This window comes from Eschrichtius robustus, chromosome 20 (assembly GCF_028021215.1).
Source record: "Eschrichtius robustus isolate mEscRob2 chromosome 20, mEscRob2.pri, whole genome shotgun sequence".
NCBI lineage: Eukaryota > Metazoa > Chordata > Mammalia > Artiodactyla > Eschrichtiidae > Eschrichtius > Eschrichtius robustus.
In genome coordinates, this window is record NC_090843.1 from 23,815,094 (window position 1) to 23,839,406 (window position 24,313).

Genomic DNA, 24,313 nt, shown 5'->3' on the forward strand with positions numbered 1-24,313 from the left:
TCCATTTGAACCTCTACTTCCTCATCTGTAAAAAGGGAGTAATATTTGTAAGGATTCAATGCATTGCTACATATTAAGTGCTTAGAATGTCCCTAGCACATATTAAGCATCCTATAAGTTGTATGACTTATATTAGTTGTATTACTAATCTTAACAGGCTTTTTACAAATAAGTAGCAAAAGTATTTCATAAGATCACTGCGGAATTTACAAATAAACTCCTGTAGAGAAAATGTGTTTCTAAACTGAATTAGATGAAAATGAACAAGACTTACTCTGGAAAACTGTCAAGTGATACAAAAAGTGAATCTAATGTGTGACAGGTGAAGTGTTTCAGAAAATGGCAAAAGCAGTATTTCTAAGATAATATATTCTAATATACTACTTAAACGTGTATGTATAGGCTTCTAAGTCTGGAGAACAGTGGCAGAAGCCTGATGCAATTTTCCCACCCACCTACCTATAAACCAATAAAAAAGCATGTATAAATCACACACCACCCCTGCCTTCAGCATTAAGAAACAGATTACCACAACCTTCAAATTACTTATAAGCAGAGAAATCAGATTCCAAGAGCTCCTCCTGCCCATGTGAAGAGTGGGAAAGGGAAGTCTTAACAGGTTTGTTGAAAGAGTTTAGGGACATGGAAGGCTTAGATGAAGCACAAAAATACCACTTCCAAAAGAGAGAAATTCATCACTTAAGTTCCAAAATACTGAACACAGGTTTGAAATCTGATAGTTCACAGTTCCAGCCACAGAGAAGAGCTTGAAGGCAAGCAATACCAGAATTGGTAAGCTGAAATTACCAGTGCTTCATAGGGAAGGAGTGAAGACATGGAGACTTGAAGTCATGGATAAAGAGAAAGAAGGAAGAGGAAAAAATAATCTTTCAGAAAAAGAAAGAGGATGTTCTTTAACTAGAAACTCTGACCATGAAATGAATAGAAATAGAAAAGAATGGGTCACATCCATACAGAACTTCTCTGAGAAGAAACAGTGTGAATCAAAGCATATCAGCTGATGAATATCTCTCCTTCTCCCCAAAAAAAGAAAAGAGTGAGGCAGAAGAAAATTGACACAATAATACTCAAAATGAAATAAAACATCTTCAAACCATATTTGGTGATAAGGGTAAAAACCTTCACTCAGGGCTTCCCTGGTGGTGCAGTGGTTGAGAGTCTGCCTGCCAATGCAGGGGACACGGGTTCGAGCCCTGGTTCTGGGAAGATCCCACATGCCGCGGAGCAACTAGGCCCGTGAGCCGCAACTACTGAGCCTGCGCGTCTGGAGCCTGTGCTCCGCAACAAGACAGGCCACGATAGTGAGAGGCCCGCGCACCGCGATGAAGAGTGGCCCCCGCTTGTCGCGACTAGAGAAAGCCCTCGCACAGAAACGAAGACCCAACACAGACAAAATTAAATAAATAAATAAATAAATTTATTAAAAAAAAAAAAAAAACCTTCACTCAGAAATATAACACAGAACAGAAAGGGACAAAAAACAGGATGAAGTAAAGTCAGATTAGATTAAACCGAGAAAGTAGAGGGAAAAAAATCATATCAGAAATGAAGACTAAGTTACAAGTTTCCCAACAAACAATAGAGTCAAATGCAAATGTGATAAAAGACAGAGAAGAATAACAAGAAAACCAAGAGAATGAAAATGACCGTTTTAGTGAAAGGTGGGTCCAAAAAGTCTCACATGTAATTGATGTCTCTCAAGAAGGCAGAGGAATAAAAGCATAACATTTAAACGCATAATCAAGAAAACTTTCTGGAAATAAAAGATCTGAATCTTGAATTTTGAATATATGAAAAGTTCATACCAGAAGATAAACTCCAAGATATATTCCAGTAAAGCTATACAACTTTAAAGATTTTCAGAAAAATTCTCAGGGCCTCCAGGGTAAAAAGATGAAGTGACTTACAAGGGCCAGAGAATTAGAATGGTATTGGGTTTCTCAAAAGCAACATACACAGCAAGAAATAGTGGCGCATCGCCAATTAAAAATATTTTCAAATTGCCTTAGAAAAGCAAAACCCACTTTATAACGTAAAAAAGGCCCTTAAAACAGTAATAGTAAAAGAATGAACAAAGATATACCTGGCAAACAATAAGAAAACAGGATCGGCAATGCTGATAACAAAGTAGAAGTCAAACCAAAAAGCATTGAAAAAGACAAAAGAGGACAGTTCATAATGCTACAACCACAATTCACAACAAAGATACAGTAGTTATATGTATGAACCAAATAACAGCAACCATCTGTGTAAATCAGAAGCTATAAAAAATGCAAGTAGTGAAAAGCACTAAAAATTGGAGACTTTAATACTCTTAGCACAAGATAGGTGTTGTAGACAAAAAATAAGGTTATAAAAGATCTAAACCACATAATAAGGCAGATCATCAGGTATATCCATTACTACATCCTAGTAGAGACTATATTTCAAACACAGAATATTCATAAAAATTGTTGCTAAATTAGGAAAACATCAGTAGGTTCCATTCAAGAAAACAAAAGCAAAACCAAAAAGCAAAAGGGCACTTCCATCTTGAAATTTAGAAACCTTCTATTATTTGTTAGAAAGCCTTGTGCAAAAAAGTTCATAGCAGTTTTATTCATAGTATTCAAGTCTGGGTGGAGAATGGATAGACTAATATATTGATAAAGTTCAGTATCACTCAGCAGTAAGAAACGTTGAACCATCATACATGCAATAACGTGCATAAATCTCAAAATGTCCATATAGTTTTATTCCATTTATGTAAAATATTAAATATATGCAAAATTAAGCAATTGTGCTAAAACTGGGAGGAGGAGAAAAACTGACTGTGAAAGGACATGAGGGAGCTTTGTAGAGTGATAGAAAAGTTCAGCATCTTGATTGAACTTGAAAAGTTTAGCATCTTTGATACACATTCAAAATTATGCCTCAATTAAAAAAAATTAACTCGTGGATAGATGGGGAATGCAAACAAATTACAGAGTTTCTAAAAAGTAATAATAATGGGGCTTCCCTGGTGGCGCAGTGGTTACGAATCCGCCTGTCAATGCAGGGGACATGGGTTTGAGCCCTGGTCCAGGAAGATCCCACATGCCACGGAGCAACTAAGCCCGTGCGCCACAACTACTGAGCCCGAGTGCTGCAACTACTAAAGCCTGAGCACCTAGAGCCCATGCTCCACAACAAGAGAAGCCACTGCAATGAAAAGCCCGCGCATTGCAACGAAGAGTAGCCCCTGCTCGCTGCAACTAGAGAAAGCCGCACACGGCAACAAAGAACCAAAGCAACCAAAAGTAAATAAATAAATAAATTTATAAATAATAATAATGAAAATGCTACATACATACCAGAATCTGTGGAATACATTTAAAGCAGTGAGCAGAGGAAAATTCGTACTCTTAAATTATCAGCTGTTAAAGGAAAATTCAAAAGTAAATTCTAAAAGATTTTATTGGCTTTATCAGCAATTGATACATTGGGCAACATCCAGTCTAGCAGATAGAAAGGAACTCTGAAGAGCTGCAGAAGGCCAAGAGATTTTGATAGACCAAAGTGAGCAGGAGGAACAAAGAAGTTACACTGGGCATTTGCTGATTGGTTAAAATGGGGTTACTGGCCTTAATGGAGCAAAAGGAAGTCTTGGAGCTGGGTCAAGTAACTTGTGCTGATAGGTTGACTTAGGCTTATCTTTTCTGGAAGAGCTGGGTGTAGAAACCTAACCACTAAATTTTGGCTTTCTGACTTGGGTCTTAGCGTGAGCAACTCCACCTTGGGCCTAATCTGCTTACTTTAGCATAGTAAAAATAGAAGACTGAAAATATATAATTCCCAACTCAGAAACAAAAAAGAGCAAAGCAAAACACACAAAAAAAGGGAATAATAGATAAAAGTAGAAATTAATGAATTAAAGAACAGAAAAACTATACATAAAATTGATGAGTCAATCCTGGACCTTTGTGGGGAAATTCACAAAGTACGTAAACCACTAGCTAGTTTAATCAAGGGGGAAAGGAGAATGCACAAACATACAAAATAAGAAATAACAAGAAGGAAATAACTTGATACAGAAGAAATTGAGAAAATCGTACACAACTATTTTGCACACACTATGCAAATAAATTTGTAAACCTATATGAAATGGATTATTAGGAAAATACAGTTTGAGAAAATTGACCTCACTAGAGAGTTTCTTAAAAACTTAGATAAATTTCTCGATATCTTTTATGGAAATTATCAAGGAGCTATCCCACAAAACACCAGGCCTGAGTGATTTCACAAGGGAATCTGCAAAACCTTTAGATAGCATGTAATCCCAATGCTACACAAATCATTTCAGACCATAGAAAATGAAGGAAGACTTTCTAATTATTTTTATGAAGCAAGACTAATACCGATTTCTGAACCTGATAAAGATGGTGCAAAAAAATGAAAATTAGACATTTATGAATATCAGTGCAAAATCCTAAATATTGTGCAATCTCTTAACACTATATTCAAATACATTGTGATGAAGTGAGCTTTATAGTAGGAGTACAAGAATGATTCAGTATTTGGAACTCTGTTGATATAATTTACCATATTAATAGCTCTAAGGAGAACAGTCATATTCTCTTTTTAGATGTTGGGAAAGTCTGTGACAAATTCAACACCTATTCCTAATAAAAACTTTTAAGAAAACAGGAATGGATAGATCCTTCCTTAACATGATTTTCGTAAATACACGTGCACACTCACATACATACATACATACATCAAAACATCTTAATCCTAAAACTAGCATCTTAATAGGGAAACACTGAGATCAGAAAGAAAGGGTGCCCATTGTCTCCACTATTTAACATTGTACTGGAAGTATGAACCAATACAGTTAGGAAAAAGAAAATTATAAGCTTAGTGGGAAAGAAAAGTTTCTTGGCAAGTGACATGATAGTGTATCTGGAAAGCCCTAGAAAATCAATGATAAAACTTTAAAAATAATTTAGCAAGATTGCAGGATATAAAATAATAAATCTTAGTTTACTCAGTCAATTCAACAATATAACAAAAGGGAAAATTGCATTTACATTAGCCACGAAAAATAAATAAAATACTTAAATTCATAAGGATTTCCTTTTAACAAGAATTGTTCAAAAGCCTATATGATGCAAACTATAAAACGTTTCTTGTTCTCAGTTAAGACATCTCAACATGATGAAGATTCCAAAGTTAGTAAATCTAATGAGACCCTAATAAAAATACCCAACAATTTTTTGGTATAGAGCTAAGCTAGTTAATACTGAAGTTCATTTGGAAAAATAAAATATGCAAGAATATCAAAACATTAAAGGGAAAATATTGGGGGAGGGTGTCTAGGCCTACCAGATTTCAAAATATACTAGGAAGGCTCTATAATTTAAAAAGGAAGCTATTGGCACATGAATAGACAGGCCAATAAAATAGTATAACGTTTAGATATGGACACAACTACATATGGAAATCTAAAACATAAAGTGGTATTTCAAAGCACTGTGACAAAAGGGACATTTTGGTAAAAAGCGTTGGTACAACTAGATAGTTGGGAAAAGATAATATTAGGGCCATTGTTTATACCATACATAAGAATAAACTCTAAATGGATCAGAAATGTAAATATCAAAAAACGATACAAATAACAAAATGTGGGTGAATTTTTCTATACCATGATATAAGGGAAATTTTTCTGTGACTCAAGGTACAATGAAAGAAAATACTGATAAATTTTACTACATTAAAAAAATTTTCTTTTATTGTATATCAAAAAACTCCATAAAATCAAAATTTGCCATATATAACAGAGGTAAATTTAGGGTAAATTCCTAAATACAAAGAGTTTTGAAAAAACATTTAAAAGATTAAAAACACTAAAGAGAAAAGGGCAAGAGATAAGAACAGACAAGTCCACACACATATACAGAAAGGTACAAAAATGGCTTAGTGTAGAACTATACTGGTTTTTAATACCAATCCCCACTAAAAAGGATGAGAGCTCCTTGGAGAAAAGGTTGATTTTGGAGCTGGAGCAGTGTAGGTTTAAAATGATCCTACAATGTCTTGATATTCCAGAAAGTAAGGTATTGCCCAAAAATTGATGTGGGCAGGTCAAAATGACATGGGAGTCAGTTCAAGGGGATCCTAGTAGCCAAATCTGGGATAATTTGAACCCCCAAATAATTAAAGACAGTAATGAATTATGAACTACGGGGGCGGGGCGGGGAAATAGGAGTTAGTGAACTCATACCGATAATGAGTAGGTAGGTAGATATATAAAGGGGATGATGAGAGTTTCCTGCTGACTGGTAAGAGAGTACTAGCACTAGAAAATCATTTTGCAGGCATCATAATAATGTTTGGTTCTGCAGGAGTTATTGGATGCCTAATTTAGGGATGAGCGGGGTGGAATTTCAATGAGCAACTGTATTTGTTTGTTTTAAATGTGTCCCCAAGATTGCTTATTAGTTGCAAGGAGAAATATGGTAAGTATACTGGAGAAACTGGACAACACCTTGGCAGGGTGATCAAAATGAACATCACCACTGAGGGGCAGATATGTATCTTGTGCCTCTGGATGTAGTACTCTTGAGAAGGATATATCACTTACGTAGTATTATGGGGATATATAACCTGAAAATGAGGAAACTTCAGATGAACCCCAAATGAAAAGCATCCCATTAAAAAGAGGAGAGGAGGCCTACATTCTCCAAAAACAATCTTCTAGATTAAAGGAAACAAATACAACATGTGATGCTGGACTGGAGGGAAGAAATTCTATAAAGGACATTGGGTCCATTGAAATATGGATGGTAAATTAGGGCAAAGTATTAATGTTAAATTCCCTGAAACTAATAACTGTGCTATAGTGATGAGAGAATGTTTATATTCTCAGGAAATGCACACTGAAGTAGTTTGGAATAAAAAGACATGTATGGGACTTCCCTGGCGGTCCAGTGGTTAAGACTCCACACTTCCACTGCAGGGGGCATGGGTTTGATCCCTGGTTAGGGAATTAGGATCCTGCATGCTGCTGCCAAAACAAACAAAAAAAATTGTATGCAACTCACTCTCAAATGGTTCAGAAAAACATCTATATATTTTGAGAGAAGAATAAAACAAATGGAGCGATTTTTTAGTAATTGGTGAATCTGAGTAGAATACACAGGATTTCTTTGTACTATTTTTCCAACTTTTCTGTAAATTTGGAGTTATTTCCAAGTAAAAAGTTTTTTTTAAAAAAAAAGGGAAAAAAGACTACACTGACATACCGTTTTCATCCAGCATATTATATGGCAAAAAATAAAAAATAGAAACTTCCCAGTATTGCTGGAGCAAATACAAAATGGTAAAATTTCCGTGGAGGGGAATTTGGCAATATCTAACAAAATTACATATACATTCACCATTCTACCCAGCAGTCACACTTCTGAGAATATACCCTGAAGTTATACCTCAAGCAATTTATATACATATATGTGTATATGTATATATACATGTATATATGTTCATTGCAGCAATATTTGTTATTGCAAAACATTGAAAACTATTGTGTCCAAATGAAATTGATTGAATAAACATGCGCACAGTGGAGAACTGTGCAGCTTAAAAAGGAATGAGGAAGATGTCTGTGCCCTGAAACGAAGTGTTTTCCAGGATGTATTTCTAAATTAAAGGACAGAGGAATTTAGTGTGTGGCCTTTTGTGTAAGAAAGAAGAGGAAATAAGGAAGCATAAATATACCTGTTTACCTTTTTAAAACATACACACATAAGAAAGATGAACCAGAAAGCAATAAAGTTGGTTACCCACCTACAGGAGACAGTGGTGAGGTAAGGGAAGGAAATATTTCTCCAAGTTCTACCTTTTTGTATAGCTCTTTATATTTGAAAGCAGGGTGATTTTTTTGATAGTCCCAAAAAATGAAATTAACTCAATAGGAATGTCAAGGGAGACTAAAACCAAAAGCAAACCAAAACTGACTTATTTCAAACTGACAATTGAAGGAGGGAGAAATAGCTAATCCAAGTAACTCTAAAACTCAGTACTCTGTTCCTCAGTTTGAGGAGAAGGGACTACAAAGAAATTCTGAACTCAAAAGTTCATTTTTATTTTATTTTATTTTTTAAATTTTATTTATTTATTTATGGCTGTGTTGGGTCTTCGTTTCTGTGCGAGGGCTTTCTCTAGTTGTGGCAAGTGGGGGCCACTCTTCATCGCAGTGCGCGGGCCTCTCACTATCGCAGCCTCTCTGGCTGCGGAGCACAGGCTCCAGACGCGCAGGCTCAGCAATTGTGGCTCACGGGCCTAGTCGCTCCGCGGCATGTGGGATCTTCCCAGACCAGGGCTCGAACCCGTGTCCTCTGCATTGGCAGGCAGATTCTCAACCACTGCGCCACCAGGGAAGCCCAAAAGTTCATTTTTGTAGCAGTATGGATGTTATGCTCTGAAACTATTTAAATATATGAAAGGATGGAGCAAATGAATAAATGTTAATTTTGTTGGAAGCCAGGGTTTTCAATAGAAGAAGGGAGAGACAAATATGGATGTGGGAAGGTAAGGAAAAGCCCTGTGGGGATGGATTCTAATTGGAGGTGTAAGTGTGAACTCATGATTTTGAAAATACATTGTATATACATAAGACATATGTCACATACATGTGTACATATATATTCCAACTCACGTGCACTGAAGGGCTCCAGAAGCAAGGAGATAGCCCAGTAGCAATGAACACATGGATCACCTAGATCTTTATTTCTAACATTCCTAGTAAAAGAAACCAAGGCTCTTTGGAGAAATGGTTGATTCCAGAGCTGAGACAGGAAAGTGAGATAAGCCTAGAATGTCTTGTTATGCCAGAAAGCAAAAAATCATTCAAAAATGATAGGGGCATGTCAGAATGACACAGGAGTCAGCTTGAATGGGTTCCCACTGGCTGAATCTGTCATGATTTGAGCCCCCAAATAACAAAGGACAATAAAGAATTACAAACCATTGAAACGTTGGAATCCAAGAGTTAATACCCATAAGAGAAAAAAGACGGATCTTCCTGACAGAAGAATGCAACTGATGAATATGGAAGGAATTCTGGGATTGGAAAATCATAGTAAAAGATTGGGCAAGAATCATTGGATGCTAAATCTGGAGTGAAATTTTGATGAGCAGTATATTTCCATGGTCTTGAAATGTCTTCCATAGGTTGCTTATTAAAAGAGGGAAAACAGTAAAACTCCAGTGGAGAACCAGATCCCACAGCTAGACCAAGTCTTATCATCACCAATAAGGGGCAGATGAACATCATATAATCTGGGTTTACTACCCTGAGTAGCATGAGTTATGTAGTATTTCAACTGGGAATATACAGTGTGAATCTAATGATGAGAAAACTACAAACCCCAAAAGGGGACATTTTTAGAGGAGAGGAAATCTATGTGAAAGAACTCCAAACAATTTGTGTAGATAGTCCACCCTCAAAGAGGGGGTGCTTAATGGCCTCTTGCTGATGTGCTTTCACCTATGCTGTTTTCTCTGCTTAAAAAAAATCCTTCCTCCTCTTGCCCATCAGAAATCTTCTTTCTCAGCCTTTAAACCAATATCATTTGTGTGTGTGTGTGTGTGTGTGAGATACTGAGTTGACCTGACCCCCTATTTTTCTCTCTTGGAAATTTTCATTCCATTCATCCACATAATTGTGTTTGGAGCTGCTCTGTTCTTTTATGCCCCTGACCCTCTGGTTGAATACCCCTAGGCATGCACTTAACCCAGGTGAAGACAGCATACCCATTATTTGGGATTTTTTAAACTAGGAACTCTGCTCTTAGAACTGTAAGATGGCAAATTTAAGAAATGAATGATAAAGAGATCATAATACCAGGGAAAAAAGCTAAAGGCTTTGACTAAGATTTTGTCTGAGGAATACGGAGGGATCCTCAAATATTCAGGGACAATAATGAGAGAATAAAATGGTTTCTGCTTACCCTCTACCAAATTCAGTTTGTTCATCAAATTAGGAACCACAGTTTAATTAGGTTTCTGTCACTTATAACCAAAAACAAGAAGCCTCAGTTTAAATCAGGGTTTCTCAACAGTGGCACTAAACAACGTTTTGGACTCTCCTGTCATGTTAATGCAAAGGAATGTGACTCTTTTCCTCCAGTCCTCTTCAGGGATATTGCCAAATATCTACCAGGGGGCTAATATCCACTGCCCCCAGTTGAGAGACAACAAATATTTGAGTCCTGCAGTGCTGATCTCTGAGAATATTGTGAACAAGACAGAAATACTTACAGTTCAGAGAAGATAGGCGGAAAATTAAGTGCACTCAAAAATCTTAAAATAATTCAAATTCATAATAAATTCTCTGAAAGAAACAAACAGGATACTGAAATGAGAAATAATGGGGTGAAGAGTGCTACTTCATTTAATTAATTTGTTTGAGTGCTACTTTATTTTTTTTAATAAATTTATATTTTTAAGAAAAGAGGGGGTGCTTAATTCCCCACTCCTTGAGCGTGGGCTTCAAATAGTTACTTTCTTCCAAAGAGTACGGTATGGAGGGGGGTGAAGAGTAATTTTGTAGTAGAAAAAACTGCCAAATAATTCTTCAGGCAAGTGGGACTTCCCTGGTGGTGCAGTGGTTAAGAATCAGTCTGCCGATGCAGGAGGCGCAGGTTCAATCCCTGGCCCGGGAAGATCCAACATGCCGTGGAGCAACTAAGCCCATGCACCACAACTACTGAGCCCGAGTGCTGCAACTACTAAAGCCTGAGCACCTAGAGCCCATGCTCCACAACAAGAGAAGCCACTGCAATGAGAAGCCCGTGCACTGCAACGAAGAGTAGACCCCGCTCGCCGCAACTAGAGAAGGCCCACGTGCAGCGATGAAGACCCAACACAGCCATAAATAAATAAATAAATAAATTTATTAAAAAAGAATTCTTCTGGCAAGTAATCAAGGTCAACATCAACAGGGATAAGTTATGTTGACAGGATGTATCCCCAGATCTAATCATGAGGATATGAGACAAATTCAATAGAAGCGACATTCAACAAAATACCTGACTAGTACTCCTCAATAGTCAAGGTCACCAGAAACCAGGAAAATCTGAGAAATTTTCACAGCCCAGAGGAGCTTAAGTAAACCTAACAACTAAATGTAGTGTGGGATTTTGGAACAGAAGAAGAACATAGGGTAAAAATGAAGGAAATTTGAATATAGTATATATAGACTTAGTTAAATGACAGTTATATCAGTTTTAGTTCATTAATAAATGTACAATACTAATGTAAGATATTAATAGGGGAAACTGGGGTATAATATGGGAAATCTGTGCTGTATTTTCAAGTTTTCTGTAAATCTATTGGAACTATACATTATAAATCATTTGTAAGTAAAGATGAAAATTTTGCAAAAATAGCCATCTATTGTTACCATTCTTAAGGGAGGACATAATCTTATAATAAAGTGTAGTCATTTAGTCATTTAAGTTTAATAAATTAAGCTTTATGGAAAAAATTTATAACTCAGGCAATAAATATAAGTTGACATTTGCCCTTTTTATCTCCATCCTCCAAACTTTTTATTCAAGTTGATCAAAAAACTCACTTCTTGTTATTTTTAATCTCATGGGGAAATGAGGAATCACCATATCTTTATACCTATCCACTTCATAAGTTAAATCATTAGTGTTTATATGATTATGTTTACTGCTGCTCAGCCCAGTCACTGGATTGAACCCGGGCCACGGCAGTGAAAGCCCAGAATGCTAACCACTAGGCCACCAGGGAACTTCCTTTGTTCCTTTTTGATATAACTTCTTTTCGTGGAGTTAACAATTGTCTCATTTTTTTTCGTTTAATCATTTAACACTATTAAAAGTGTCTATCGCCTTTTTCCTAAATCCTCCAACAAACTGTCAAACACAAAGTTTTATTTTTATCCTGGAGCTGCCATCATCCATCCTCCTCCAGTATAGTCTGGTTATTTTGTAGGCCTCCTGTACAGCTGTCATCTGAGGACATCTCTTTTATCATTGTCTTGGGAATTCCCTTTACCTCTGTCCTCTGTTGGATCCTTCTCTTTCTTCGTTACTTTGATATTATAATGAAGCACATCTCCTGAGTAAAAGTGAACATGGGATCTAAGTTTTTTGAGACTTGTCATATCTGAAAATATCTTTATCCAGCCATTATACTTGGCTGATAGATTGACAGGATATAGATTTTTTTTAACAACTTCCTTGAAGTAAAATTGACACGAGATTAAAACTAGCCATCTTCAAAGTGTGCAATTTAATACGTTTTGACAAATAATAACACTCATGAAACCATCACCACAGTCAAGATACAGAAGGTGTCCATAATCCCCAAAAGTTTCTTCATGATCCTTTATAACCTCTTTCCCACCCCTGGCCCATCCCTTCCCCAGGTAACTTACTGATGTGTTTTCTGTCACTATACATTAGTTTGCATTTTCTAAAGTTTTATATAAATGGAATCATACAGGTTGTGTTCTTTTTTTTTTTTTTTTTTTGGTATGGTTTTCGCTCAGCATAATTATTGTGAGATTATCGCTGTTGTGTGTGTCAAAAATTAATTCCTTTTTATTGCCAAGTAGCAAAATGGAATCATTGTATGGATGTACCACAATTTATTCATTTACTTTTTGATGGACATTTGGGTATTTCCAGTTTTGAGCTATTATGATCATTCATATATATGTCTTTGTATGGACTTAAGCTTTCATTTTTCTTAGATAAATACCCAGGAGTGGAATGGATCGTAGGTGGTGTATATTTAGCACGTCTTATTTAACACTGTATTTAAAACTGCGTGTTCTCCAAAGTGCTTGTACCATTTTACACTCCTATCTTCGGTATATGAGAGTTCCATTTGCTGCACAGACCATAGAGGGTTGTGGGTTGTTTGGCCATTCTAATAGATGCATAAGAACATCTTGTGATTTTAATTTGTATTTTCCTAATGACCAATGATGTTGAACATGTATTCATGTCCTTATTTGCCGTCCATGTAGCTTCTTTGTGAATTCTCTTTAGATCTTTGCCTGTTTGTTTGTTTTTTTAATTACGTTGTTTAAGTTACTGAGTTTTGACGGTTCTTTATATGTCCTGGATACAAATCCTTTATCAAGTATATGATTTGCAAATATCGTTTTCCAGTCTGTGGCTTGTTTTATTCTCTTAATAGTGTCTTTCAAAGACCAGAAGTTTTAAATTTTGATTAAGTTTAGTTATCAATTTTTCCTTTAATGGGTCATACTTTTGATGTCATATCCAAAAACTTTTTATACCTAACCTAACATCTTGAATTTTTTTTCCAATTTTTTTTCCGGAAGTTTTTAGTTTTACCTCTTACTTTTAGGTCTGTGATCCATTTTGTTTTTGTTTTTGGCCACGCCGTGTGGCTTGTGGGATCTTAGTTCCCCGACCAGGGATTGAACCCAGGCCACAGCAGTGAAATCGCCAAGTCCTAACCACTGGACCACCAGGGAATTCCCTGTGATCCATTTTGAGTTACTTTTTGTTTATGATATAATGTATAGATCACTGTCTTTTTTTTTTTTTTTTTTTTTGCATATGGTTATCTGCTTGTTCCAGCACCTTTTGTTGAGAAGACTATATTTTCTCCACTGAATTGCCTTTTCACACTTGTGAAAAAAATCAATTGACCATATATGTATGGCTCTATTTCTTTTGATCTGTTTGTCGGTCTTTTATGTCAAAATTCCACTGCCTTGATTAGAGTAGCTTCAGCATACGTCTTGGAGTCAGGAAGCTTAAGTCTTTCAACTTTGTTCTTCTCAAATTTGTTTTGGCTATTCTAGGCCCTTGCAGTTCCATATGAATTTTAGATTCAGCTTGTCAGTTTCTACCCCAAAATCTTCTGTGTCTTGATTACGTTGTGTTTTTTGGGGTTTGTTTGGCCACTCCATGTAACATGTAGAATCTTAGTTCCCCAGCCAGGGATCGAACCCCTGCCCCCTGAAGTGGAAGCACAGATTCTTAACCACTGGACCACCAGGGAAGTCCCTTGATTAGAATTGTGTTGGATCTATGAATCAACTTGGGAAGAATTGGCATTTTAACAATATTTATTCTTCTAATCCGTGAACGCAGTACATCTTTCCATTTATTTAGATCTTTCTTTAACTCTTTCAGGAACATTTAGTAGTTTTCATGGTATTGGTCTTGCACATCTTTTGCCAGATTTATCCCCAATTATTTCATATTTTTTGATGCTATTGTAAGTGATATTTTTTTTATTTCCAGAAATTGAACTCCAAATATTTCAATTTCTGGAGTTTTGTTGCTAGTATATAGAAATACAGCTGATTTTTCTGTACTGATATTTTGTCCTGCATCCTTGCTAAACACTTATTAGCCCAACACTTACTGTATATTCCATCAGATTTTCTACAATCGTGATGTCTGGGAATAAAGATTAGTTAAATTTACTTCTTTACAATCTGGATTCTTTTATTTCTTTATTTCTGTGCTTCTTTTTTCTTATTGCACTGGCTAGAATTTCTAGTACAATATTGAATTAAAATGGTAAAAGCAAATATATATACTCCCAGTCTTAATGGGAAAACATCCAGATTTTCATCATTAAATTTCTTTTTTTTTTTTTGGCTGCGCCACACAGCATACAGGATCCTAGTTCCCTGACCAGGGATCGAACCCGTGCCCCCTGCAGTGGAAGCATGGAGTCTTAACCACTGGACCGCCAGGGAAGTCCCCATTAAATTTCATGCTAAGTTTAGGTTTTTCCTGAATGTTCTTTATCGGATGAGGAAGTTCTCTTCTATTCCTAGTTTGCTGAGGGGTTTTTTTAAATCAGGAATAGGTCTCAGATTCTGTCAAATGCTTTTTCTGTATCTCTTGAGATAATCATATGACTTCTGTTTTTTAGTCTATTAATATGGTGAATTTATTGATTTTCAAATGTTGAATTAGCTTTGCCTTCCTGGGATAAACCCACTTGGCCATCCTATATTCTTTTTATATAGTGTTTGATTCAGTCTGCTAAAATTTAGTTTAAAATATTTGCATCCTATATTCATGAGTAATATTGCTCTGTAGTTTTCTTGTAATAGCTTTGTCTGGTTTTGGGATCAGAGTAATGCTGGCCTAATAGAATGAGTTGGAAACTATTTCATCCTCTTCAGTTTCCTGGAAGAGTTGGTGTAGAATCAGTAGTATTTCTTACGTAGAATTCTCCAGTGAAGCCATTTGGGCTGGAGTTTTCTTTGTGTAAAGGTTTGTAACTACACATTTAGTTTCTTTACCTATTCAGGTTATTATAGTTATTTACCTGTTCAGGTAATATGTTTATATGTGAGATTTGGTTTTGTGTCTTTCAAAGAATTTGTCCATTTCCTCTAAGTTGTCAAATTTATTAACATAAAGTTGTTGGTAATATTCTTACTCTCCTCTTAATATCTGCAGAATCTGTAGTGATGCTGCCTCTCATCCATGATACTGGAAATTTTGTCTTTTCTCTTTTTTGCTTATCTCTAATCAGTCTTATTGATCTTCTCAAAGAACTGGCTATTGCTTTCTTTTTTTTCTTCTTCTTTTTGTTTGTTTGTTTGTTTTTTAGTTAGTTGATTTTCACTTGGAGCTTCTAGTATAGCTTTTCTGATAAGAATTTTTTTCCTTTAGAAGTTTGAAGGCATTACTTTTGTTAATCTTGTCATTGAGAAACCCACTGATATCCTAATTCCCTTCTCTTTTTGTGTGATATAGTGTTTTTCTTGAAGCTTTTAGTATGGCAAAGTTCTGTAATTTTTATAAGGATGTACCTTGGTATAGTTTGGGGTTTTTTTAAGTCATTAAGCTGGGCTTACGTGGTCCCTTCAGTATAGGAACTCTGTCTTTTGATCCTGGAATTCTTGTTGTTGTATTTTCTTCTTTGTTCCTATCTGTTTTCTTTCTTCAGTATCTCTATTCTTTGGATTTTGTATCTTCTGTATTTAACTTTTATCTTTTCTCTTTTATTATCTACCTATTTGTCTCATGTATACACATACACACATGCTTTTTGAAAGATTTCCTTGATTTTACTATCCATGTATTAATTTATTGTTTTGCCTCTTCTGTTTTTTAAATTCCAAGATCTGTCTTGTTCACTGATAGCATCCTATTATTATATTTCTCTGAAGAATTATTTTTTTTTGAAGTTTTCTTTTGCTCCCTGCATTACTTCTATTGCCTGTAGATTCTTTTTTTCTGCAGATTTGTTTTGGTCTTTCACATTTTTTTAATTAATTAATTTTTTTAATTTTCAAAATAATTAATTAACTAATTAATTTGGCTGCGCTGGGTCTTCATTGCGGCACATGGGCTCTTCATTGAGGTGCGCAGGCTCAATAGTTGCAGCACAAGTGCTTAGTTGCGGTATGTGGGATCTTAGTTCCCTGACCAGGGATTGACCAGGGCTCGAACCCAGGCACCCTGCCTTGGGAGCGAGGAGTCTTAACCACTGGACCACCAGGGAAGTTCCTGGTCTTTCACATTTTTAAGAGGCCTTTCACAAATGACTGGTAATCCTTGCCTGTTTATTCATATTTAATGGTTAGTTACTAAGCAGCTGATGGGACTAAATGTGCCTAAATTGGGCTTGTTGACTAGTGAGATTCACTGTTGTGATTGGTGACTTTTGAAATCTTCTCTCTGGTCTCTTGCACTTTTACTGTGATCTGTTTAGATGTGGATATCTTTCTGTTGTGCTTAACATATATTGTAGTGCTTAACATACATTGTAGTTCTATCTGTGAATTCATGTTTTTGTTATTTCTTCAAAATTTTCAGCCAGTATCTCATTCAGCTTTACCTTTTTCCATTCTCCATAGTCTCTCCTTTGAGAATTTTTTTTTATATATATAAATTTATTTATTTATTATTTATTTTTGGCTGTGTTGGGGCTTTGTTGCTGCATGCGGGCTTTCTCCAGTTGCAGCGAGCAAGGGCTACTCTTCGTTGCCGTGTGTGGGCTTCTCATTGCGGTGGCTTCTCTTGTTGCGGAGCACGGGCTCTAGGCATGAGGGCTTCAGTAGTTGTGGCACGCAGGCTCAGTAGTTGTGGCTCGCGGGCTCTAGAGCACAGGCTCAGTAGTTGTGGCGCACAGGCTTAGTTGCTCTGCAGCATGTGGGATCTTCCCGGATCAGGGCTCGAACCCGTGTCCCCTGCATTGGCAGGCGGATTCTTAACCACTGCACCACCAGGGAAGTCCATCTCCTTTGAGAATTCTTATTGACATTTATTATTAGATCTTTACATTCAGTGCTCTTTTAACCTCTTAGTTTCCATGTTTCTGTTCTTCTTTGCTGTTTTGGGTTCTTTCTTAATGTTTATCTTCCATTTCCCCAATTATTTTTTAGGCATGTCTAATACATTTAGGGTTTTTTTGTGTTTTTTTTTTTTAAATTACAGCAGTTGTATTTTTCATTTACAGAAATTACATTTGGTTCTTTCTGATTGCTTTGTATTCTCTGTTCATTTTTCAATAACATTTTTTATTTCTTCTTAGTTCTTGTATGGTTATTTTATATTCTGTCTCTGGCAATTCCAGTGCCTAACTATTTGGGATATCTAATCTATTTCTGCTGACACTTGCGGTGGACCACTTATTGTGTGTTTGATATTTGATTGTGTACTGATATTTGATAAAAATCTGTGGAAATGCTGAAAGGCCCGAATTGTAGGTGATTATTTCTGAAATGATTTAGGATTGCTTTTGCTCGGTGTCAGGGGGCACTGGTATCCTAGAACCACTTTAATTTCTTGACATGGGAATTTTCTGACCATCTAGGGTAGGATAAGTTATAACCTCAGGTCTTTGGTTGCAAAATCCCAGAGAAGCCTCTCCACCCAGAGCATGGACAAAAAGGCTCCTTTGTAGGTCCCTGAGCTGTGCAGCTTGTGGGATCTCAATTGCCCAACCAGGGATTGAACCTGGGCCACCACAGTGAAAGCCTGGAATCCTAACACTTAGGCCACCAGGGAACTCCCTACATGTACTCAGTTTTTTTCCCACCCATTTTACAACTTATATTGAAGTTGCAGCCCCCTCAGGGGTTTTGGTCTGATATAGAGAGCATTTCTCTAGAACATTAGTCCTTAAAGATGCTTCGGAAAACACTGCATACTATATATACCTCTTAAATTATTGTAATGTTCACAAGCATCTTAAGGGCTCGAAGAGGGCTTTGAAGTAAGGAAAATTTCCCAAATGTATTTGACCATAATACTTTTTTAAAAATGTTAACAGCCTATACTTATTGAAACCAAAATGTTTGTAATCATTGGGTCCCTGAAATTTTAAGTATATTCTCTAACAAGTTGAGTCAGAATAAGATATTCTGTGTTGACACTTCAGGGTCAGTAAATATGTTAGCTGCTAACCAAGCTGACTATAAAGTGGACGACAAACTTATATGAAAACTCTGGATGTTAAAGATCATCTCTGTATGGAGTTAAGGTGTATGAATTTATTAGAATTTAGAATTCTAGCCAGTGTTTACTAAATGTATATTCCAGGCATTGTGATAAGTATTTCATAGTGTCTTTATGTTGCCCTCAGGAAAAAAATATATCAAACTTTAACCTAGCCTTCAAGGGCCCTGGTGATCTGGCCGCTGCATCCTCCTCCAGCCTCATCTCCCACACCTCTCGCACTGGACACCAGCCACATTGGCTTTCAATGCACCAAGTATGTTCCAGCCCAAAAGCCTTTGTCTTGCCCTTTCCTTCCAGCACCAGATATTCAAGTGGCTGCCTTTTTTGTCCTCAGGGTCTTTCCTCACCACTGAATCTCAGTTGACTACACTTGCCTTGTTACTCTATTATCACATGATCTTGCTTGGATTTCTCCCACCAGTAGACTATAACCTTATGAGAACCATTGATCGCTCTTAACCTGTCTTACTGTGAGACACACAAATGCTCAATAAATTGTTGTTCAATGTTGAATGAATAAGAGAAAGAAACTCATCACTTGCCCAAGTTCACGGCTAATAAATGACAAAGCTGAGTCTCAAACCTGGGTCTGTCAGAATTCTGTGTTGCTAGTACCATACTTTATCTAAACAAGGATTATCCTATTCCCTGCCACCTTACCAGTTCAAAATATTGTTAGACTTTTCCTTTTGAATTGCCTTCAGAGTCTTTATTCTTTTGAAATCTCCTGGTGGTAGCAGATTTTGATTCTTTGAAGATACATGTAATTTATAGAAATAACTAAAAGCTATTCAGAACCAAATCTGCTAAATAATCAGGCTGGGGAAACCAATAGTAGGGGAGGGATGAATATTCTAAAGTGACCTCAGTTGGCTTTTCTTTTTTAAATTGGGTCTAAAAGAGAGTTCTGAAAGAAGAATAGTAAAAAAAAAAAGTTAGAAGTTGTGGCAATATTAGTAGAACATTTGTAGAGCCTCCCAAGGGGACTTCTTAGAAGACGGTATTCATTTGAGTATATAATATTTCCATGTGTGGATTAAGAAACTAGTTTTATTGCTTTCATAGTTACACCGGATACAGGTGAAAATCAGTTCCCCATCTCAAAGCAAACTTTTAATACAAGCATATCTGAAAATGACAGTTTATTCAATAAAACTAAGATATGCATTTGGATGGTTTTATCTTGTCAAACTTTGGACAACAGATTTCAGCTTTGTTATTGGTCATGTTAAGATGTTAAACTAGCCAGAGAAGAAATTGTGCATAAGGTGGAAGATGATACCAAAAAAATTATAACTGAAGCAAAAGAATAAGATAGGTACCAAACTCTAAAGATTTTTTGGTTGATAGTTTTCACTCTACTTGTAACTCACTGTATGTTTAGTGATGGTTTGATTTTTTTCATTTCAAATATTCCATTTCTTTTTTTCTCTTTGTTTTTTCCTGCTTTCTTTTAACTTTCTTCTCACTGAACTTGAAGTTTTGGAATTGATTTCAGGAAAAGTTGGAGTGGTGGTAGGTATTAGTTTGGGGGTTTTTTGGTGGCTTGAGTGAGGGAACATTTTTGGAGGAACATATGAGTAGCATTTGCTGAACCTGATATATAGTATCTTTGTGCTTTTTCTTTTGAAAAGGAAATAGTGTTTAGCTGGAGATGATTGGGTTTTTTTCTAATTATGTATGTTAAAAAAATGAAATAGTGTTACATGTAGAAATGCTGTCTTCTATAATTTTTGAAATAGGTATTTGTTATGTGTATTTCACCACAGTTGTTTTCAAAAAAGAAATCATCTGATCTAATCACATTTTATAGAGAAGTGATATATCTAGTTTATGGCAAAACTTGAATTACATGATGATCTTCCGATTCCCATTTAGTGTTTTTTCCATCATTATTGTTACTCCTTTTAGCTAACATGGTAGCTAATAGATTTATGCCTCATGGAAGTGGAGGGCTCCACTTGACACAAACATTTAGCTTTTCATTATAAAATAAAATTATCAATTCTCAGGGCTAGATTTTCATTTTTCAAATCTCATTTATCACAATTTGAACTAAGGTCTTTTAGGTAGTGTACATGAGTGCTGTGTCATGTGTTACTGATTTCTTCTACTTTTAAGACTGAACATTCTTCACGATCCGAACGGAAAAGAAGAGACTCTTTCGGGATGTTTGACGGTTATGATAGCTGCAGTGAGGACACGAGTAGCAGCTCCAGCTCTGAGGAGAGTGAAGAGGAAGTTGCTCCTTTACCTTCTAATCTGCCAATTATCAAAAACAATGGCCAAGTGTACACATACCCAGATGGTAAATCTGGCATGGGTGAGTATGGAGTATATACTTCAGCTCAGGTGAACAGCCTTCACCTGTTACACACCTTTATATTTGAGGGTATGTTTTGATTCCATTTCTCCTATCATTTCCCTTAGAATTTTTAAAGAACAGTTTGAAGAAACACAGTCTGAAACTTATAGTTCTAGATAAGATCATTGGGTTTGTGTTAGATCTCTTTATTTTGCATACCTACCACCTGCTGGTAGAAAACAAGTAGAAAAAAATGAAAACAAAAGGCAGCTGAGAAACTTAATGGGACTTAAATTCCATAATTAAATAATAAATCCCTATGTAATTGGAAGTGTGTAAGATAATAGACTTACAGAGTTGAAAGAGACTTTCAAGGTTAAGTCTCCCTTCTCTTTAACAATTCCTTATAAGTTTTCTGTTTTAACACTTTGGCGATAGGGTATCTCTAAATACCAGAATATCCTTTATATTGAACCAAAATTATCCTTGCTCTAACTTTTGTCTTTTGGTCTTAATTTTGATTTTTAAAGGTACACAGAATGATTCTAATCCCTGTTACAAAGACATCTCTTCTCATCACACTACAACACTTATTTCTAGTGTGTCTCTAGGACACACTAAGTAAACCTAATTGTTTCAGTCATTTCTCATAGCAGCAGTAATTTAATTCATCAGTATCCTGCTCACTTTCTTCTGGGAATACTTCAGATTATGTGGTAGTAGGGTGACGACTTGTCCTGATTTGCCTGAGACTGTCCTGGTTTTAGGATTAAATGTCCCACATCCTGGAAAAGGACCTCAGGCAAATAGTTGGTCACCCTGTGTGATTAGGACAGAAGGTAGTTCAGCTTTTATCTCCTTTTTTTAGGACACTGTGTTTCCATTCAGGCCACCAAAATTGCTTTAACTTTTTTAAAACTAATACTGAATTTGCAAATAACTGAAACCACATGAACTAGACCAATTTAAATCAGTCTTGCGCTTTTGCTGTTGATTTTTTAAACCCAAGGTGTTAAGACTTTAAAACTCTCCATGTAACCTTTTTCTTACTAAATTTTGGTCTTAGAAATATTTTATTCCTAATTCTTTCATCTAATGTTGAATGCAGTGTCATCTGATCGTCATTTGCAGATTTGATAATAATGCCCTGTAAGTCATATTCTAGTCTTTTTTTTTTTTTTTAATTAGTTTCCTTTGGCCTTTAATGACATTGGTGCTTTTTTTCTTTTTTTTTTTGCCTGTGTTGGGTCTTTGCTGCTGCGCGTGGGCTTTTCTCTAGTTGCGGCGAGCAGGGGCTACTCTTCGTTGTGGTGCGTGGGCTTCTCATTGGGTGGCTTCTCTTGTTGTGGAGCACGGGCTCTAGGCACGGGGGCTTCAGTAGTTGTGGCACTCGGGCTCAGTAGTTGTGGTTCGCGGGCTCTAGAGCACAGGCTCAGTAGTTGTGGCGCACGGGTTTAGTTGCTCCGCGGCAAGTGGGATCTTCCCGGACCAGGGCTTGAACCCGTGTCCCCTGCATTGACAGGTGGATTCTTAACCACTGCACCACCAGGGAAGCCCTATATTCTAGTCTTTTGATTAAAACGTTGAGCATCTAAGGGCCTGGTACAGAGTCCTGCAGATCATATCAAAGAACTTAACTTCACTTATCATGACTCACTAGGTGTGGTCATCCAACCAGTTAAAACCTACCTAGGTGTTTTCTACTTCAGCTTGAATTTCTCAATCCTTACTGACAAAGCTACATGAGAGATTTTATCAAATGTGTTAACTCCTGTTAATATACATCTTGTCGTGGTTTAGTTATGATATACCAGTCTGGTAATCTTATCACAAAAGGGAGCTTTATATGTGCCAGACTCTGTTTTACAGATACAAATAGGAACAATATAGAATAAACTCCCTGGTGGAGCTTACATCCTGGTCATGGGAATTCTAGTTTGACATGTTCAGTTCTTGGCAAAGATATACTGTCCCCTTGGGATCGCTTTTTTTTTTTTACCTAGATGATCCACAAACCTTTTAAATAATCTGTTCTAGAATTTTTACAACAGAAAATCATTCAGGCTTTTTTTCCCTTAGACACCCTTTGTTTATCTCTTATCCTCAGCTTCTTACGTTTTTTTCATGATTTCTCATAATTTGTTATGAGAACTTACTGGTTAAACTGTAAGTTCCTCCAGTTATAACTGGTTAGATGGAGATTTGAACCCACTCTAGCAGTTGTTTGCTATGTTATCTTTTTTCCCCCAACTTTACTGAGGAATAATTGACAAATATAATTGTATATGTTTAAATGTATAAATGTCTATAAATGTGGTGATTTGATATACATGGATACGGTGGAATGATTACCAAGATCAAGATAATTAACACATCTGTCACCTCACAAAGTTAACTGAGTGTGTGTGTGTGTGTGTGTGCGTGCGGTGTGAGCACAAGATCCACTCTCAGCAACTTCCAAGTATACAGTACAGTAGTGTTATTAACTATAGTCACCATGCTGCACATTAGATCCTCACAACTTACTCTTTTTATAACTGAAAATTTGTACCCCTGGCAACCACCATTCTATGAAATGGGCTTTTTTTAAGATTCCACATATAAGTGATACCGTACACTATTTGTCTTTCTCTTTCTGGCTTATTTCACTTAGCATAATACCCTCCAGTTTCGTCCATGTTGTCAGAAATGACAATATTTCCTTCTTTTTATGGCTGAATAATACTCAATTATAATGAATAATATTCCAATTTAATGAATAATATTCCATATATATGGATACCATATCTGTGTATCTATCTATCTATCTATATATATATACCACATTTTTTTTTTTTATCCACTCATCCATCAAAAGACATTTAGTGTGTTTCCATAACTTGGCTATTGTGAATAATGCTACAATGAACATGGGGGGGGCAGATATCTCTTTGAGATACTGAGTTGCAGTCAACTAATTTTTGATAAGGGCAACAAGAACACACAATGGGGAAAGGACAGTCTTTTCAGTAAATGGTGTTGAGAAATTTGATATCCACATGCAAAAGAAAAACTGGACCCCTATCTTATACCACTCACAAAAATTAACTTGAAAATGGATTAAAGACTTAAATGTAAGACCTGAAACTGTAAAACTCCTAGAAGAAAACATAAGAAAGAAGCTCCTTGACGTTGGTCCTAGCAGTGATTTCTTGGATAAGACACCAAAAGCACAGGCAACAAAAGCTAAAATAAGCAGTGAGGTTACATTAAACTAAAGAGGTTCTGCTCAGCAAAGGAAACAGTAAATTGAAAAGGTAACCTACAGAGTGGGAGAGAATATTTGTAAACCATATATTTGATAAGGGGTTAATATCCAAAATATATAAAGGACTCATACAACTCAATAGCCAAAAAAGCAAATAATCCAATTTAAAAATGGACGAAGGACCTGAATAGACATCTTTCCAAAGAAGACATGCAAATGGCCAATAGATACATGAAAATGTGCTCAACATCACTAATCATCAGGGAAATG

At 36.2% G+C, this 24,313-nt stretch overlaps 1 protein-coding gene across 9 annotated transcripts in view; it reads left to right on the forward strand.

Annotated features, from left to right (window-relative positions):
* MBTD1 (mbt domain containing 1) overlaps positions 1–24,313 on the forward strand; it is a 66,508-nt gene that overhangs the window by 7,530 nt on the left and 34,665 nt on the right. For 8 of the 9 annotated variants that reach the window (XM_068531344.1, XM_068531345.1, XM_068531343.1 and 5 more), the window contains one exon: positions 20,613–20,814. In XM_068531344.1, coding sequence (XP_068387445.1) covers positions 20,661–20,814 — 154 coding nt within the window. In that variant the 5' untranslated portion in view covers positions 20,613–20,660. Of the gene's footprint in view, positions 1–18,724; positions 18,745–20,612; positions 20,815–24,313 lie in introns of those variants that run through there. The other variant, XM_068531342.1, reaches the window with a different exon arrangement.